This window comes from Pan troglodytes, chromosome 7 (assembly GCF_028858775.2).
Source record: "Pan troglodytes isolate AG18354 chromosome 7, NHGRI_mPanTro3-v2.0_pri, whole genome shotgun sequence".
Taxonomy (NCBI): domain Eukaryota; kingdom Metazoa; phylum Chordata; class Mammalia; order Primates; family Hominidae; genus Pan; species Pan troglodytes.
The window spans coordinates 134,426,158-134,444,959 of NC_072405.2; the positions used below are offsets into that span (position 1 = coordinate 134,426,158).

General features: G+C 41.8%; 1 protein-coding gene and 1 long non-coding RNA gene across 4 annotated transcripts in view; one reads left to right on the forward strand and one right to left on the reverse strand.

Annotated features, from left to right (window-relative positions):
- FER1L6 (fer-1 like family member 6) overlaps window positions 1–18,802 on the forward strand; it is a 195,354-nt gene that overhangs the window by 167,048 nt on the left and 9,504 nt on the right. For both annotated transcript variants that reach the window (XM_054657466.2, XM_016959831.4), the window contains 5 exons: window positions 1,351–1,493; window positions 3,718–3,806; window positions 4,232–4,330; window positions 7,561–7,802; window positions 9,611–9,774. In XM_054657466.2, the coding sequence (XP_054513441.2) occupies window positions 1,351–1,493; window positions 3,718–3,806; window positions 4,232–4,330; window positions 7,561–7,802; window positions 9,611–9,774 (737 nt within the window). The remainder of the gene's footprint in view (window positions 1–1,350; window positions 1,494–3,717; window positions 3,807–4,231; window positions 4,331–7,560; window positions 7,803–9,610; window positions 9,775–18,802) is intronic.
- The window catches only part of LOC134810692 (uncharacterized), a 125,743-nt gene that overhangs the window by 47,579 nt on the left and 59,362 nt on the right, over window positions 1–18,802 (reverse strand). The gene's annotated exons all lie outside the window — the stretch shown is intronic.

The following is an 18,802-nucleotide window of genomic DNA, read 5'->3' on the forward strand; positions in this document are numbered from 1 at the left end:
ATTAATGATATATTGAGAAAAATATTTATTCACAATATACTCTATTAAGCCAACTTAGTTCTTTGGTCAATATTCTACATGATTAAACAATTACCACTTTTTTGCCCACTAGAAGTCTGAAATCATGTTCATAAGATTAACAAAGATTTATTCATTGATTTCTTGTTTGTCTCTATCAACTTTTACTGATTGTAATTATTGCTATTGGGAGATTTTTTGTGGCCCCTTTATTTTTATTATTTTAATTATTTTTATTATTTTAATTTTTGTGGGTACATAATAGGTATTTATATTTATGGGATAAATAAAACATTTTTATACAGGCATGCAATGTATAATCACGATCACACCCTGTAAAATGGGGCACTGTGGCCCCTTTTTTTTAAAGACAAGTTCAATTTTCCTATATCAAATTAGGCCATTCTAAACTTTGTCAATGTTTTATTCAACAATTTTTGTCTTGTTTTGTGCGTATCATTTCCACCTGTAGTTTTTATCATGAATAACCTTATTTGATAGAATGGCAGATGAGAGGACATTTCCTGTGGGTGGGTGTTGGTAGGAGAGAAATCTAAAGCAACCGTGAGGAGACAAAAGACGTCCCTATGGATGGACATTGTGCCCATTTCACCACCTCGCTTAGGGCCACCCTGATTTTCCAGGTCCTCTCACAGTATGTTAGCAAACAGTTTTGCACCTTCAAAAATGTACCCTCTCCAGTACCTTGAAGCCATGTTTATGATCTGTAGATCTTTAGGAGGTGGGTGGAGCCCCTACTCCAGGACCAAGACTGCTCTCTGGGTCCTCTTGTGAACTAGTCTTATTTCCCTCTCTCTAAACTTTCCATCTCTTTCCCCTTCCCTTCTATCTCTCCATCTCTTTCCATCCTTACTTTTTTCTTTTTCGGTTTTTCTTTCCCTGTTCCTTAGTAAATTTATTTATTTATTTATTTTGAGACAGAGTCCCTGCTCTGTCACCTAGGCTGGAGTGCAGTGGCGCAATCTCAGCTCACTGCAACCTCTGCCTCCCAGGTTGAAGCGATTCTCCTGCCTCAGCCTCCTGAGTAGCTGGGATTACAGGCACCCGCCACCACACCTGGCTAATTTTTTGTATTTTTAGTAGAGACAGGGTTTCACCATTTTGGCCAGGCTCGTCTTGAACTCCTGACCTCAAGTGATCTACCCACCTTGGCCTCCCAAAGTGCTGGGATTACAGGTGTGAACCACTGCACCCAGCCCCTTGGTACATTTAAATAAGCCTCTAAGTGTTTAAAAATCCATGTGGCAGCCCATCACTGTCTCCTTGCAGGAACACACATCTGACAAGTTTCTTTGTCTTTCTTTCCTGCAGATGAGACAGTGGAGTCTTATGAACACCTGGCCCTCAAGGTTTTACACTCTTGGGAGGATATCCCGGAAGTCGGGTGTAGGCTGGTCCCTGAACACATAGAAACTCGGCCACTGTACCACAAGGATAAGCCAGGAATGGAGCAGGTAGTGGGCAAGACTATTCTGGCCCTAAAAGTTAATCTTGTGTACCGTAGAGTAATGGTTTTCATCCGGGAACAATTTTGACCTTCCCTCAGGTACATTTGGCAATGTCTGGAATCATTTTGTGTTGTCACAAGTAGGTGGGGTTGCTACTGGCATATAGTGGGTAGAGGCCAAGGATGCTGCTAAATTAAACATCCTAGAAAACACAAGACAGCTTCCCTCCAACAGGGAATTATCCAGCCTAAAATGTCAATAATGCTGAATTTGAGAAGCCCTGCCCTGGAGTCAGTGTTCAACTTAGTACTGCTTTTTATGATTTGAGTTACCAAACTCTTTTGGAAGAATATTGGACATTTGAAAAACTTAACCCATTGGGTATGCCCAGGACTTTGTCCAAAATCTATCTGTAGCCACACAGCCTAGTAATAACACACACAAACACACAATTTTCCCAGAGAAGCAATAGGTGGTAGGTTACCTTAAAGAACTGGCAAGAAGAAGCTGTGTAGAAAAAATACCTAGAGAGCTGGGCTAGGAGTCAGAAGGGAAGACAAGATAAACTTTGTGAAGAGCCTTCCCTGTACTAGGACCTTTACGTAAATTATCTCAACTATTTAGGATGACCATAGAATTGTTTATCCAAACTGGGGCCATTTGGGAGTGAACGAGGGCACTGTTAATAATCAAGCTGGTATAAGGAACACACACCAGGATTTTCCTAAACAAGGGAGTGACACCTTCCTCTTATTCCTTAATGCAGCCTCATGATGGGCTTATTATGATCCTCACTTTTACAATGAGGAAATTGAAGTTCAGAGAGCTCAATTAATTTACTCTGAATTACTCAGCTGGGGAGTAATAGAGATGAGTAGTAGTAGAGATGGAATTTAGCCCAGGCAATTTGCATCCCTGGCCCATGCCAGGTTCACACCCCGAGCCAGCTTCTGTCCCAGCTCTGGACTCACTCACTGTGTGAGGGGAAAATCATGTGAGTTTGATTATAATGGGTCAGGAACACTTACCCTGCTATCCCAGAGTTATTGGGATATAGACCTAGTGATTGCATGTGTGGACGAGCGCGTTGAGAGGGTAAACCATTATCAGATGTAGAAGCTTATGATTGTTTCCTGAAATTCACTGCCAGGTGTTTGAAATCATCTGGTTACTAGGATCCTTCACTTGGCTGGTCAGATGTGGCTTTTTGATTAAGGATGAATATTAATGTGTCTTTAGAAAATAAATCATCCTGCTTTTCTCTATTCAATTGATTTTCTTCCCAAATGCTAAACCTTTGCTTACATTTTCTCTTCCTCTGAAGAGCCATTATTTTCTAGCCAAAGGCCCTTCCTCATCCAAATCCTGCATCTCCTTCATGCTCTAGTGGAGTCCCACCTCATTCTTATAAAATCCACCCCTGCCCCATCATCCCAACCCATATCCCTTACTCCCTTCTTGCCTGAGCTGACAGCATTCTTAGAATGTATACAACAGAGCTTAGCATGGAATCCACAGGGCTTCTCCTCACATGGGCTCTTAAATCTCTTGTACCAGGGTAAAATCTGATGTATGGAGTTCAAGGCAATGAATGGGAGGCTCTGTTCTGCCACTGTTAGCCACAGAACTTCAGACACACTTTGTTGACTTATCTGAGCTTAGTTTCTTTATGTATAGAACAGAATCCTGGCTGGGGTGAACATTAACAGAGATAATGGAGGTAAAGGTACATTGAAGCATGATATTTGTGACAGTTGGGATTATCTTTTTAATCCTTAGGAGTTTGCAGAAAGAGCAAGGTCTCTGGGGTCAACACACAAGGGTTGAATCCAGACTCTGCTACATATTGTCTATTAAGCATGGGCAAAATGTTTTTTCCTCTGTCAAACAGGAATAGTAACATCTACCTGGTGGGGATGTTGCAAGAGTTCATAAGATAATGTGTGTCAAGTGTATAGATAGCATTATGTCTACCCCCTAGTTGATGCTCAATAAAGGTTTGCTCACCCTTCACCTACTCTTAATTTATGCTCTAATTCCTAAATATATATATATATATACATACATACTTTTTTGTCAACAGATATGCTAAATAGACATCTATAAAACTACCAAGCTATACTTAACACCTATTTCTACTAAAGGGATCTTATAAAACCATGAATTATCAATTACCCATGTCCCCTAGCCCCCTCCCAAAGCTAAAGAAGATATTTTTTTTCTTAACAAGGGCCGCCTGCAGATGTGGGTGGACATGTTTCCCAAGGATATGCCTCAACCTGGACCTCCTGTTGACATCTCTCCAAGGCGACCCAAAGGGTATGTCAGCTGTAGCCCCAGCTTTAGGGGAAGAGACCAGGGTAGCAGACGAAAGAATCATGACATTTTATCTGGTGTCTGACAGGTTACCTGATCATCATACCTCATTATCCACCTGGCCAGTTTTGCAGGAGCTGGTGGTGGCCCCTGTCTTAAGGGAGGGGCTTCTGAGTTTCCACTTCCTCATCTGAAAAATGCTAGTTAAGAGAAGGAAGACCTGCTCAGAGGAATTCATGTCCTTGACAGTTCTAAGGTCTCCAGCTAGGATACTTGGTTCTGACAGAACCAAGCCCCTAAGTGTTAATATTTCTGAACTTGGCAAACTTTAGGAAACTTACAGACCAAAGGCAATGCTAGAACCACACAGACACCAACTGACTCAGCTTTCAAGGTCATCGACCTAATGCTTCCTTCTCCCATCCCAGATACGAATTGAGAGTGACCATCTGGAACACTGAAGATGTCATTTTAGAGGATGAGAATATCTTCACAGGCCAAAAATCAAGTGATATTTATGTGAAAGGGTAAGGTTGTCAACAAACTCCAACCTCCCATTTCCTTCCCTCCTCACCTTTTTAAACCCTAACTAAATCTATGCCTCATGGAGGATACTAAACCCACAGCCCACAAAGGGAGCCATCTTACTTTTAAGGCCACTTTCTTTGTCTAATATTTGTCTTATTTGGTCATTTTGCTAAAAATTATTAGCTTATAAAAATATTTTTATGAGGAAATCTTATTACATATACATCTTTCAGTTAAACGTTGGATACCTAAACTTATTCAGTGACATTTGTCAGATATCTACCTTTAAACAAAAGGAAGCAGAGTGATGTGGTGCTGTTAATGAAAGATTAATATTTTGAACAGATTGTGAAGCTAATGGGGAAGCTAAAATTTAGACCTTCCTGTTTGCTGGTGGTATTGATTAAAAACAGATACAACCTAAGACCCAGGGAAGCATTTTATATCTCTTTTACATCTTGGCTCTGCTTCCTTTTGGCCACTAGTCAGGGAGGGGGATGAGGTGGTATAGCATCAGAAAACAGGTGATTTAAATCTGTACCTTAACCAAAACCTATCTCAGCCTTATGCTAATATCTCTTTGCCTTCCCCTAACAGGAAGTATTCTGTCTCCAGAATGTACGTTATCAATGATTTGCAGTCATACCACATCTGGTGGTTCAAAATTCTCATTTTTTTCACAATAAAAATATAGAAGTGAATTAAAGTTTTACAAAGGAGTAATAGAAGGAGCATGACGCAACATGAATAAGATTTTAACAAACAGACTTAAGAGCCTCTGAAATTGCTATCTCATCACCAGTTTAGGAAAGATTAATGTATCCTGTAAATAGGTATTTTACCATGGCTTGAAATATGGAAGGATTCTGGGAGAGTTCGGGTTGAGACTTCCAGAAGCTGACCTTCTGGAAAATGTGATGAAGGCGATGTTTGTTCACTCTCTGTCTCCTTCCCTCCCACTTGCTTCTCAGCCAACTCCAGTCTGGCTTTCTCCCCAATATGCCACCAAAGCAGGTCTCACCAAAGTGACAGTGCTCTCCATTTTGCTAAATCTAATAGTCTTATGTTTTAAAAAATTAGTCCTTATTGCATTTGTCTGAGGAGCATTTGTCACATCTAAGCATCTCTTCTTTTTGAAACACCTTCTTGCCTTAACTTCTGTAGCAACACATGTATCTGTTTTTTCTCTTATCCTCTTGATCACTTCTTGTCCATGTCCTTCGAAAGCTCATTTTCTGCCGTCTAGCAGTTAAATAGCTCGTAGCATTGTCCTGGGCCAACTTCTCATCTCCCACTATTTTGTCTCTCTGCCATTTTCAACTAACACTTCAGTTGAATCAAGTAGTTCAAATAACCAATGGCTTCAGTTGTCACCTTTTAATTTTCATTCTTGACAACTCCTGTTCCCAATGTGTAGATTCCTCAAAAGCAGCACCTCAAACTGAACAAGTCTAAAACCAAAACAATCCTACAACACTGTTTCTTCTCTACAGTTTCTTATCTCAGTGACTGGCACCATCATCCATTGGGTTGAGAACCCCAAATCTACAGACCCTTTGCTCACTGACTTCCCCATTTCTAATGTGCTGTCAGAGCTTGTCCATTTCACCTCCCAAGTGGCCATCAGCACTGTTCATCCTCTCCATCTTCACCACATCCCACCATTGTCTTTTCCTCCATCATCTCTTGCTAGGTGGGACCACAGCAATACCAATGCCATCCAAATTGGCCTCTCCATATTCATTCTTGCCCTCCAATAGTTCACTCTCTATGTTTAAACATGAGCTATCTTTTCAAAACACAATCTGATCATGTCAGTCCTGTACTTAAAACCCTTCAATGACATCTCGTTTTCTCTGAACGGAGATTCAAATCCTTAATACATCCTAAAATATCCCAAATAACTAGCCCCTGCCTCTCTCTCTCCAGCCTCACTTCATACCACATGCCCCCTTGCTCTCTGAAGAAGAACTAAGAAGAAAGACCTTCTAAGGCTGCATCCTTATTTCTTCTTCCACAGGGCCTTTGCACATCTCTCTCTAGTGACTTCTGCCACTCACTCATATCGCTCTCTCCCCTTTCCCCTATGACTATGACTCCATGAAGCAAGGACCATCTCTGCTCCCTAACACTCCCCTGGCGTCACTCTCTCATTGCCTCAGAACAGACACCACAAATGTATTGGTTGAGTGAACACCATCTTTAGCTAAATAATTGGGCCCATACCCTGAGTGGTGACATTCCTCTGTGAAGAGAAAGGCCTTCACTCCCCTCCTCCCTGCCCTGGGAAGGAAGGATGTCTGCTTTCAGAAAGCACACGGTTTGAAATTATCGACTAGTTTGAATAAAAAGTACTTATCTTCTCAATTAATTCACCATGGACCAAGTAGTAGGGATAAATGTACTAATTGTAACTTACATTATGCTGGGGATGGAGGAGGAAGACCATATAATACTAAGATTAAAGAACATGATAGATAATTTGGAATGTCCAAGGTACATTTAGGCATCATCTCATGTGATTTTTCAGAACAACCTTATAAACTAGGTGCTATAATTGCTTCCAGTGTACAGATGAAACAAAGGCACAGGGGGGTTAGATAACTTACCTATGTCTACATAGTAAGTGGTACAATCAGAGTTGGAATCCAGACGGGTGCAGGCAGCCCTCCCACCCTCCATGCCACACCAATCCAGGCCTGCTGGGCTTTCTAGGCCTAGAACCAGGGAGGAGGGGACCAATTATAGTCTGATGGCATAGGTCTGACAACACAAGCCTATACCAGCCCAGTGCATGCCTGACAGCACAGGTCTACAGCAGCCCAATTTCAGAGTCCTCAGTGTAGTGGGTAATCTTGTTCTAACACTCAAGTATAGAGGTGGCATCCCTTACAAAGAGGGTTCCCAGGGTGACAGAGATTCAGATTACATTTTCACTTCCTATTTCCTGAATTTTCTATCTTGATTGCATGGGGCTTCAGATCTACACAAGCAATTGAAGACCCTTCCCCAACCCTGCCTTGAAATGAGCCATTCTTCTGTTATGGCAGACCCTCTGACCCCTATTTTATTCTTTCAAGTCAAAATGCAAACTTCCAACTGAATCTAATTACAATGATTTTTAAACTATGATCTGTGACCACATTGAAATAAGCTAAATCACTTATGATTATACTGATGCCTGGAGAATGTACTCTGAGTGTTTAAATTCTTTTGAATCTTTTTTTAGGTGGTTAAAGGGTTTGGAGGATGACAAGCAGGAGACAGATGTGCATTACAACTCCCTGACTGGAGAGGGCAACTTCAACTGGCGCTTCCTGTTTCCGTTTCAGTATCTCCCAGCTGAGAAGCAAATGGTCATTACCAAGAGGGAGAACATCTTCTCTTTAGAGAAGATGGAGTGTAAGACTCCCGCTGTGTTGGTGCTGCAGGTTTGGGATTTTGAAAGGCTGTCCTCAGATGACTTCCTGGGTAAGCCAGTGGCTTCATCAAGCACATATTAATGTTAAGGGTTTTGTCTCAGCTTTTGGAGAGCTTGGTCTGATTTAGTTACAAGACTAATAATTTCAGCACTATCTATGATAGCAAAAACCTGGAAACATCCCAAATAGCCATTAATAGGGAATGGTTAAATGAGTGATGGTACATCCACATGATGGACCACTACATATTCTAAAAGACTTAAATTGATCTATCACTAAAAAGTCATTAAACTTTGAGCTAATTACTGGTCTGCTCTGTGCCTCAGTTGTAAAATGAGGGTAGTAATATTACATACTTCAGAGAGGGGCGGAGCTGTAATTGTTGTAACACAATTAAAGAGCACTCCGTAGTGCCTCACACATAGTAAGCATTTGTAAGCCAAAACGTATCTGAGACAAGTCTCAATTTATAAGTTTATTTTGCCAAGAATAAGGACATGCCTGTGATATAACCTCAGGAGGTCTTGATGACATGTGTCCAAAGTGGTCAGGCCTCAACTTGGTTTTATACATTTTAGGGAGATATAAGACATCAATCAATACACGTAAGATGTATGTTAGCGACAACTGGAAGTGGGGGCTTCCAGTTCGTAGGCAGATTCAAAGATTTTCCAATTGGAAATTGGTTTTTGTCTAAAAACCTAGAATCAATAGAAAGGAATGTCTAGATTATGATAAGGGGTTGTGAAGACCAAGACAAGGTTTTTTCATGCATGTGAAGCCTCAACGTAACAGACTTTAGAGAAGATAATCAGACTTGAAGAGTCTGTTCTATGAGTCTTAAGGTCTTTGTTGATGTTAACAGTAATGAGGCATATCTGACTCCCCCTTCCCATCAATGGCCTGAACTAGCTTTTCACGTTAATTTTAGAATGCCTTTGGTGGAGAGGAGGAGTCTATTCAGATGGTTGGGGGGCTTAAAATTTTATTTTTGGCTTACACACTCAAGTGATAGTCCTGCAAACATTAAAAATATGGGAATATCTAATGAATTGGAAAGTTGTACAGGATACATTAAGTGAAAAGAGAAAAATATCATTTCTGTAAACTACGTTTATATGTATAGGAGAAAGGGATAGTCATAGAGAGAGGGCCAAGCACCAATACACAGAGCAGTGGTCAACATTTTAGGGATGAAATTATGAAAAATTTTTCCATTCTCATGTTTTTGCCCATGTATATATGCTCTGAATTTTCCATATTTAACAAATGTTAATTTATAATAGGAAAAAATGGTTAAAGAGATATAGAACTCATGGCAATCTCTTACTCTGCCTTGTGTTCCCTCATTGGAAAAACAGTGTTGGGAACCCACTAAGGTTCACTTCCTGTCCTGGAGAGTAGATACAAAGACAATAAGACTAGTCTCTGACCTGGAGGGGTTTAGTGGACACCAAGAGGGAGGTGAAGTGGGGTGAGGAGGCTCTCATGGGGTTGTCAGTGCTAAAGCAGGGGAAGGCTGAAGCCAATAATCCAGGCTTAGGGAGCAGACGAGGTGGTCAGCAGTGAAGCTACCTGCAGCTGAGGCTTGCAAGTTAAGTATTGTTAACTTAAGAGTTAAAACAAGCTCTTCCTTTGTCTTCTACCTGCTACCATGTGATTAATCTTTTGATGGCACCAAACGTGGCTCAGTCCTATTTGTACTCCCAATACCTAGCACATAGTTGTGATCCAATATGGTACTGATTGAATGAGTAGGAAGTGAAGGGTGAATGAATGAACGAGGATGGTGATTGAGAAGCTCTTCTGTTACTTTTAGAAAATGCTTCCCTAACTGTTAGGGTCATCTCTCCACAGGCACCCTGGAAATGAACCTCAACAGTTTCCCTCGAGCAGCTAAGTCTGCCAAAGCCTGTGATCTTGCCAAGTTTGAAAATGCAAGTGAGGAGACCAAGATCTCTATATTCCAGCAAAAACGTGTGCGTGGCTGGTGGCCTTTTTCTAAAAGCAAAGAACTCACAGTAAGTGACAGCTATAGGAGGTGGAGGAGATGGGGGAAGTTGGGGGCATCATGCTTTTCCACTGAGTCATTTTGTGAACTTCAAGTAAAATGCCTTGAAATGACATGAACCCTTCATGCAGAGGTTCTGCTAAGAAGCAAGAATTTTTAAAGCTTTATAAATGCAAGAAGACTTAGCTATCTATGTTGAGGTGATTTTCTATCCTTTTGGCCTGAACTTATGCGCCTGGCATTAATTTTTTTTCAACATTTCTTAAGATTATGCATAAAGTCCTGAGTAATGTACAATTTCAATGCAATTACCTTATGCCTTCATCCTCAAATGTAAGACATGATTTTAAAAGTGATCCATCCTTTTAAAAGAAGGTGACAGCAGGAGAAGCCATTTATCCCTTTTCCCGAATTGTCCACTTCCTGCCAATGCATGTCAGATTGTGTGGTATGTGTTTGGAGGAATTTTTGACCTTTCACAAATATTGGGAAGACAGTTTCTTCTTCCTGTTCTTTCACCTCCTTCACTGATCCTCTGTAAGCCAGCAGGGATGACTTAGCGAGGTTGGAAAAAGGTACTGAGACTGATAGCAGGGTCTTTTTTCTGCTGCTAGCCTCCCCTTGGGATGAGTGCATTCTGCCCTCTGCTTCTAGTGCCTTGTGGCAAAAGCACACCTAGGACAGGATTTTTCCGGTAGCAGGTCTGGATAGAGACCCATTTCTCTTTCTGTCTCTGCTCTGAGGATCCAGTGGGTGTGAGGCAGGGATTCCCCTTGTACCTCACTGGGTAAATGGGAGTTGCTGGTCTGACCTCATGGTGTCTAGTTCTATTGTATTTTCTGAGAGTTTGTCTCTTCTATCCATTCTTAATTGGATCCCCTTGATTGGTGAGGTTGCTGGAGAGGCTCCAGCCAGTTTCATTCCCCCTCAAGTAGTTTATGAGGGTTTACTACATGCCGGCCTCTGCTCTCAGCCAGCTCAGAGTCCAGTGAGAGGGACAAACAGTTCAACATCCAGTCATGCGTGGAATAACCAAGGTGTGAAATGCAGGGAAGGAATGGAGAGGTGGGAGGGATGCAATTGTCCTGATGGAGTTGAGGGTTCAAACAGGACAAAGGACAATGAAAAGGCATTTTATAGATGAAAAAGAGTAGATATCTATTCCAAGTGAAAGAACCATGATGAGTACAGTATGGAGGCATAAAGTGGCTCCTGGTAGAAGGCTAACAACCCTCTGATCAAAATTTCTGAGCACACTACAAGGTTGACAAATGGGGATTGCCAGGCCCAGAAGTCCAAACTCTTATCCTTTGACATCATTCTAATTTCTGTATATTAATAAGCAGTAAATTTAGATGCATGATCATATAATAGCAGCTATTATATTATATATCCCTTTAGATTTTGAGAGATATATACAGACTCCTGTTATTTAATCCTAATTACTCATTTTCCATGTCATTTACTTATTTCTTCATTTCATCCAACAAATATTTACTGAGCTTCTATTAAATGATAGGCCCTGGGAATAAGACATGAGTAATACAGACAAGGTCTCTGTTATCATAGAGCTTACAGTCTAAAGTCAAGTTCAGACAATGCAGACATATACATGCAAAACCACAGCTAGCTACTCACACATACTCCAAGAAAGCAATGACTTAGAACAAAGGCTGGGCAGAAGACAAAGCACTGAATCAAAGCTTACCCAATGCAGGGATTTCTATTCACTATGGTGGCAGGGAAAGGCCTTTCTGTGCCTGTGAAACTAAATTGAAACTTGATGAATGAAATGTAGTGAGCCACAGGAGGAAGAGCATTTCCCACAGAGCAAATTCCACAGGCGAATGGCCTGAGGTAGGAATGAGTTTAGTGCTTTGGATAAACTAAAACCCCAATGAACAAAAACCTCCCATAACTGGCGTGTGATGCATGAGGGCAGTGCTGGTGAAGTGGGGAGGACACCAGAGCCTGATCACACAGGCCTCGAGACTATGGTGAAAAGCTTGGACTTCATTCTCAAAGGAAAGCCATTGCATGGTTTCCAGCAGGGAGGGGATCTGCCTCACCTAGGAAACACATCCCCTTAATGCTGTGTAGACAATGGTCAGAAGAGGGTCAAAATTGGAGAGAGAGGACTAGGCAGAGATGTAAGAAAAAAGAGTAAAAATGTGCTGAAATAGGAACTCAGAGAGGAGGCTCTTTGGAGAAGGGCACTTGGTTACTGTGTCAAGTGCTCCTGAGAGTTTAAAGAAGAAGCCACAAAGATGTGCCCATTGGACTTAATGGCATGGAGGTTCCTGGTGACCTTTTAAAAAGCAGCATTGTGAATGTCCGTAGCAGCATTATTCATAATAGCCCCAAAGCAGAAACACTCAAATGTCCATCAGCTGATAAGTCCATTTTTAAAATGTAGTATATCCATACAGTGGAATATTATTCAGTCATGAAAAGGAATGAAATACTGATACGTGCAACAACATGGATGAACCTTGCAAATGTTATGCTAAGTGAAAGAAGCCTGTCTTGAAAGACCACATACTGGTCTGATTTCATTTATGTGAAATGCTCAGAATAGGCAAATCCATAGAAAATAGATGACTAGTTGCCAGGGACTGGGGTAGGGTAGAAGGGGAATGGGGAGCAACTGGTATGGAGTTTCTTTTTGGGGTGATTAAAAAAGAAGTTCTGAAATCAAATAGTGGCGATGCCAGTACAATTTTGTGAACATATTAAAATCTATGTAATTGTATAATTTAAAAGAGTGAACTTGGTGAAACCCCGTCTCTACTAAAAATACAAAAAATTAGCTGGGCGTGGTGGCGGGTGCCTGTAGTCCCAGCTACTCGGGATGCTGAGGCAGAAGAATGGTGTGAATCCAGGAGGCGGAGCTTGCAGTGAGCCGAGATCGTGCCACTGCACTCCAGCCTGGGCGACAGAGTGAGACTCTGTCTCCAAAAAAAAAAAAAACAAAAACAAAAAAACAGAGTGAACGTTATGATATATGAATTATATCTCAATTGTTTAAAAGCAATGTTAGTGGAATGGCAAAGACAGAAGTAGATGAATGTGGATTGTTGAGTGAATGAGAAGCAGGTTAGTGTAGATTATCTAGAAACCTCCACAGTTTCATCTCTCACTGCTCCCCTCTCAACCATCCTGAACCCTTCCCGGACTCTTGCTTGTCTGGTCTGTGGACTGGTCCTTCTGCCTGGATTGCCTTAGCCCCTTTCTCTGAGAAAACTCCTAGTCCTTAAATATTTGGAGATTATTTTTAGCAGTTGCCCCTCTGAGAAGCCTTCCTGGGTATCCTCAGCCTGGGTGGGCTTACCTTCTACTTCCCTACATGTATCTCTTGACACACTGATTTGAACTTGTCCATGGACTTCATGGTTCTTCTACTGTCAGCAATTTGAGTCCAAAAAGTATGTTTTTGCTTTCTGTTCCCTTTCCTAATTTTCAGTGTCTAATGTGGTATGTAGCACATAATACTCAAATATTTATTGAATGAATCAATTAATTCAAGAATAATTAATTGACCCTAGTATAAGAGATTATAAGGTTTTCTTTTTTTTTTTTTTTTTTTTTTTTGAGACAGAGTCTCGCTCTGTCGCCCAGGCTGGAGTGCAGTGGTGCAATCTCGGCTCACTGCAAGCTCCACCACCCGGGTTCACGCCATTCTCCTGCCTCAGCCTCCCTAGTAGCTAGGACTACAGGTGCCCGCCACCAAGCCCAGCTAATTTTTTGTATTTTTAGTAGAGATGGGGTTTCACCGTGTTAGCCAGGATGGTCTCGATCTCCTGACCTTGTGATCCGCCCGCCTCAGCCTCCCAAAGTGCTGGGATTACAGGCATGAGCCACCGCGCCCGGCCAAGAGATTATAAGGTTTCCTTCTGTTTACTCAGTGTACTGAGCACATAAGTGCTCAGTAAATGTTCTTTAAAAATGAACACATTAGTACACATTGATTTATATGATTATCTAAGTGTCAGCTTACAAGCCAGAGAGGAATAAAGAAATGACAGAAGACAGGTAGATTTTAATGGCAAGGGGATCAAAAGATTTAGATAGATTACACAGTGGCGAATGGATGAACATTTGGGCTGTGGCAGTCTGTTTTCCTAGACTGTGTTAAGATCCGTAGAAGCATTTGAGCTTATGATCTGAGCCCCACCTGCTAGGTACCAGAGTAGTGGCAATTTCCATGACTTTTTACCTTCTCTCCATGCTGTCCTTGCCTTGCCAGAGCCTAGGTATGTCAGGTTATTATAGTGATTTAAATTCATTTGTTGAATAGTTTTGTAATGACTGGGCCTTAAGTGAGACATTTATGTGGGAAATTTACTGTCTGGTTTGATTGACTCAATGCAGAGTTTTTCTGCTTTTGTGCTTCGGAGGGTCCATTTGAAGATCCCTCTTTGTCTCTGGTCTCATGAGGGAAGAACTAACAGAGCCACTAAGGCCAGATCACCTCTTATAGTCCTATCATAAAAGAGAAGCCTCTTTTATGAGGACATGCACATTTTATAATTTAAGATCCCACAGAGGACTTCCGTGCATCAAAAAATGCATGTCTGTGTTAAAAGTTTTAAAAGCTTCCTGGATTGTCCTAGGGATTGTGATCAGTAATAATGAGAGGGGTGGATTCCACCCTAGAACGGCCCCAGGTCAGCAGATAAGCAATGCATTCAAAGCTAACTGGGGCCAAGCACAGTGGTATGCACCTGTAGTCTCAGCTACTTGGGATGCCGAGGCACGAGGATCTCTGGAGCCCAGGAGCTCAAGTCTACCCTGGGCAACACAGTGAGACCTTGTTTATAATAACAACAAATACTGACTCCTGGATTCCATCCTTTAAGAAATAAGAAAAACCATCTTGGGTTCAAAGTCTGGCTCTATTATTTACCAGCTGTCTGAACTTTTACTATAAGCCTCAGCTTTCTTAGCTGTAAAGATTGAGAAAATTAAAGTATATACCTCATGAGCTGTCATAACCCTGAAATGAGATAGTATGTTCCAGGCACACAGATTCTAAGTGTTCAATAAATGTCAGATTTTCGCTTGAGCCATTACTCAGCAATAAACTGTTTTGACCATTCCCTGTTCCCATCTCCTTCTGGGCCCCAGGATGAGGGAAACGCCTCAAACTCAAAATACCTAAATATCTTAGTCAATTTTAACATCTAATCCTTAGGGGTTACACTTTTGGTAAATGTAAGAAAAAAGATGGGGCTGGGTGTGGTGGCTCATACCTGTAATCCCAGCACTTTGGAGTAGACGGACATCTTGAGCCCCAGAATTTGAGACCAGCCTGGGCAACACAATAAGACCCCGTCTCTACAAAAAATTTTTAAAATTTGCCAGGCATGGTGGTACCTACGTGTAGTCCTAGCTACTCAGGAGGCTGAGGAAATAGGATCCCTTGAGCCCAGGAGTTCAAGGTTGCAGTGAGCTATGATCATGCCTTTGCATTCCAGCCTGGGCAACATAGGGAGTCCCTGTCTCTATAGAAAAAAGGAAAGAAAAGAAAAAGGGAGGGAGGGGGGAAGAATAGAACCTCTAGCAACATACTCTTAACTACTTTATAAATGATTCTCCTGAAGAATTGGCCATGATGATGAATTTTCACAGGAGATTGTTTTAAAGATTTGAAATGGCTACGTTGTCTGGGGGTTCGTTGTCTCATGCTGAGAAAAAATTCAGGATATGGACACGTGTGGATGGGTTAAGGAGTAGAAAGTTTAATAGAAGAAAGGAGAAGAGCTCCTTGAGAGAGAGATACACGTCCAATAAAGTGGTGAGGCTGCGGACTGCAGCAAATTTTACAGGCAGGCTGGAGAAGGCGGTGTCTGATTTACAGAGGGCTCACAGATTGGTTCAATCAGGTATGACGTTTACATAGGGCCCAGGAAAGGCTGGTTGCTCCACCCTAATCTTATTATTCAAATAGGCTTTCCAGTTGATTGGCACCATCTTATCAGTTCTTTACTGTACACGTGGCTGACAGAAGGGAAGATGGAGCCGCCTTCTTGAACATGTCTAGTCCCTAGTCCCTGCCAGCATTCACCCGTGCAAACTCCCAGCTTGCCTATGTCTGCAGTTCGACTTTACAGGCTGTTCTTTGTTAGAAAATGATTTGGGGCTGCTTTTCGTTAAAGAGAAAGGCCTTACCGAGGACTCCCATACCCTTACTAGCTGCCTAAGTGATTTCTTCTTAACTCCTATATCACTTTCTGTAGTAAGGATAGGAGCTTCTAATTAAATGCTCTTCATTTCTATCAATGTAGTTTTTTCCTGAGTCTAGATGATCATGTTGCTCCTTCAGCAGTTCATTTTTCAACAGTTACAGAAAGCCTCCCCTGGGCAGGGCTTTGGTAGGATATCCTGAATACAGAGATGAATAGGATGCAACTCTTGCCCCCAAGAAGCTGCTATCTTGAGGGGAAGACAGACAAGAGAAGCAACCGGCAACTGCTCTGACTGTGGTAGTAACAAGCGTTGCTAATATGAACTGACTACCAGAACCAGTTCTGAAAGACTGAACATACAAACAGCAGTGGTCAGACCACACGTGACAATAAAGCTACAAGCTCTGCAGCAACCAGCCCCAAACCATCAGAGCTTGGGCAATGACTGCAGGCTTCCCTAATATATGTTCCCCTAACTAATCACATATGACGGCCCCCTACTTAGCCTGCTTCCAGTTTCCCCACACGAGCACCTTTCAGTCAGAACATATCCAATGACTTCCCTTTTCTTGTATCTTCCTCTCTACCTAAGTGATGGTAGCTCTAAATAAATAGCCTCTGTTTGTTCTTATATTGGTGATCTTTGTTGATTTCCACAGCACTAAACACTGAATGTATACTAATTCATTTATCTGCTAAAACCCCCTGAAAAAATATATAATCAATCAATCCCAATTTTATAGAGAAGGAAGCTGAGGCACAGAAAGCTTAAGTAACTTGCCTCATATCACACAGCTAGTCAGGAAGGATGAGATTCAAACACAAGCAGTTCACTTCTACACTCTTGAGTCCTAACCACTGTGCCATACTTCCTTTTCTGTCAAAGAGCCATAGAGACAGAAGGGACATCCAAACTGTCCTGGGGTTACCAGCAATCTTCACCACAGAGGTGAAGTCTGAGGTGATATTTCTGGGGGAAATACAATTTAAAACAACGTCTCCCAACTCAAAAGCTAGTAAAGTTTTATCATTGAGTAGTCACTAAAAGCAACCTGTTAAGAGATTGCAAAGACAGAAATTTCATCCTTTTATATAGCTGAGCAGCAATCACCCATTACATACATATTTTCAGGAGAAAATATAACTAGTTCTCAGGAGGAATTCACAGCACCATTTGTCACACATTGTTCTAGATTCACATGGTCATCGAGATGACCATTTATGTTACTTGATTAGTTTTATCCAAAGGAAAAGCAAACTTCTCAAATCTTTATGCCACCTGCCAGAGATTTTTTAAACATATTTATTTTTAAAGCTGTTATCAGTGCCCCCCCTCCCCTCCAGCAGTGTCGTTTAATCAGTCTTCTCAAATCTTTATGACAGGAGGTAGTTGTGCAACTTGGAGCAAAGTGCTCACCAAAGTTAGCCTCCTACCCTCCCACAGAAACTGGGGTATAGGGTGCTATTCTCTCGATGTTTACATTTGAAGGAGATAGTTCTCAGATCCTTGAAAAAAACATTCCTGGGTGTTAAAGACAAAAGGCCTGTCAGCTTTCAAAACAATTTATATACGTTACAGAGAGAAGAGAAAGTACTTACAACTTTTCTAAAGTAAATGCTCTAAGAGAAAAGAAAAGGGGGAAGGAAATCTCTTCCCATTTTCAACAGGGAGAACTAAGCCTCTCATTTTTAATTTTTATTTGTTGCCCTTACACCTCCTAAAGGGAAAATAAGAATTGACTTCATCTTCATGCATATCAGTGGCCCATGGTCAGAGCCTTGGCTGAGCAGTGTGGAACCTGGTCCTGAAAGCCCTGCTTTGGCCTGCAGAAGGGATGTATTCCAGCTACCCTTGTCCTCTTGTTATAGGAAAGGGGTCCCAGTCCAGACCCCAAGAGAGGGCTCTTGGATCGTGGGCAAGAAGGAATTCAGGGCAAGTCTGTAAAGAGAAAGCAAGTTTATTTAGGAATAAAAGAATGGCTACTCCATAGACCGAGCAGCCCCGAGGGCTGCTAGTTGCTCATTTTTATGGTTATTTCTTGATAATATGCTAAACAGGGGTGGATTCATGCCTTCTCTTTTTAGACCATATAGGGTAACTTCCTGACACTACCGTGGCATTTGTAAACTATCATGGCACTCGCCGGTGGGAGTGTAGCAGTGAGGATGACCAGAGGTCACTCTTGTTCTCTGGTCATTGGTTTTGGTGGGTTTTGGCCGGCTTCTTTACTGCAACCTGTTTTATCGGGAAGGTCTTTATGACCTGTATCTTGTGCTGACCTCCAATCTCATACTGTGACTTAGAATGCCTTAACTGTCGGGAATGCAGCCCAGTAGGTCTCAGCTCCATTGTACCCAGCTCCTATTCAAGATGGAGTTGCTCTGGTTCAAATGCCTCTGACACTCTTTCCCCCTTAAGTAACCAATAACCATATTAAGAAAATAACTTTCTCCTAATAGGGTAGCAAGTTAGGTGGTCCAGAGTAAATGGTGTAATGGAAAACTCCTGCCATACCTGGGGGCACTTCTGTTTCCATGTGTATAAAATCACTAGGTTAGACTGGGTGCCTCCAACATGCATGTCCAGCCTAGACATTCTCTAATTCCAACTCCGTGTGCACTCTCCTCCCGTTCTTTGAAGGCAGCATTCGAACATGGCTGTCTGGTTTTAGTTGCTGGCAGGCGAGAGAGGGTTTGTTTATGGCCACTGCCACCTGCCAGATTTATTTTTAAAGCTGCTTATCAGTGTCCCCCCAGCAGTATCATTTAGACATTTAGATCACACAGCTTCTAGTGTGGAATGTGGAATGTGGCTGTCCTCACAGTAAATGAAAAACAGCTCCACGGGAT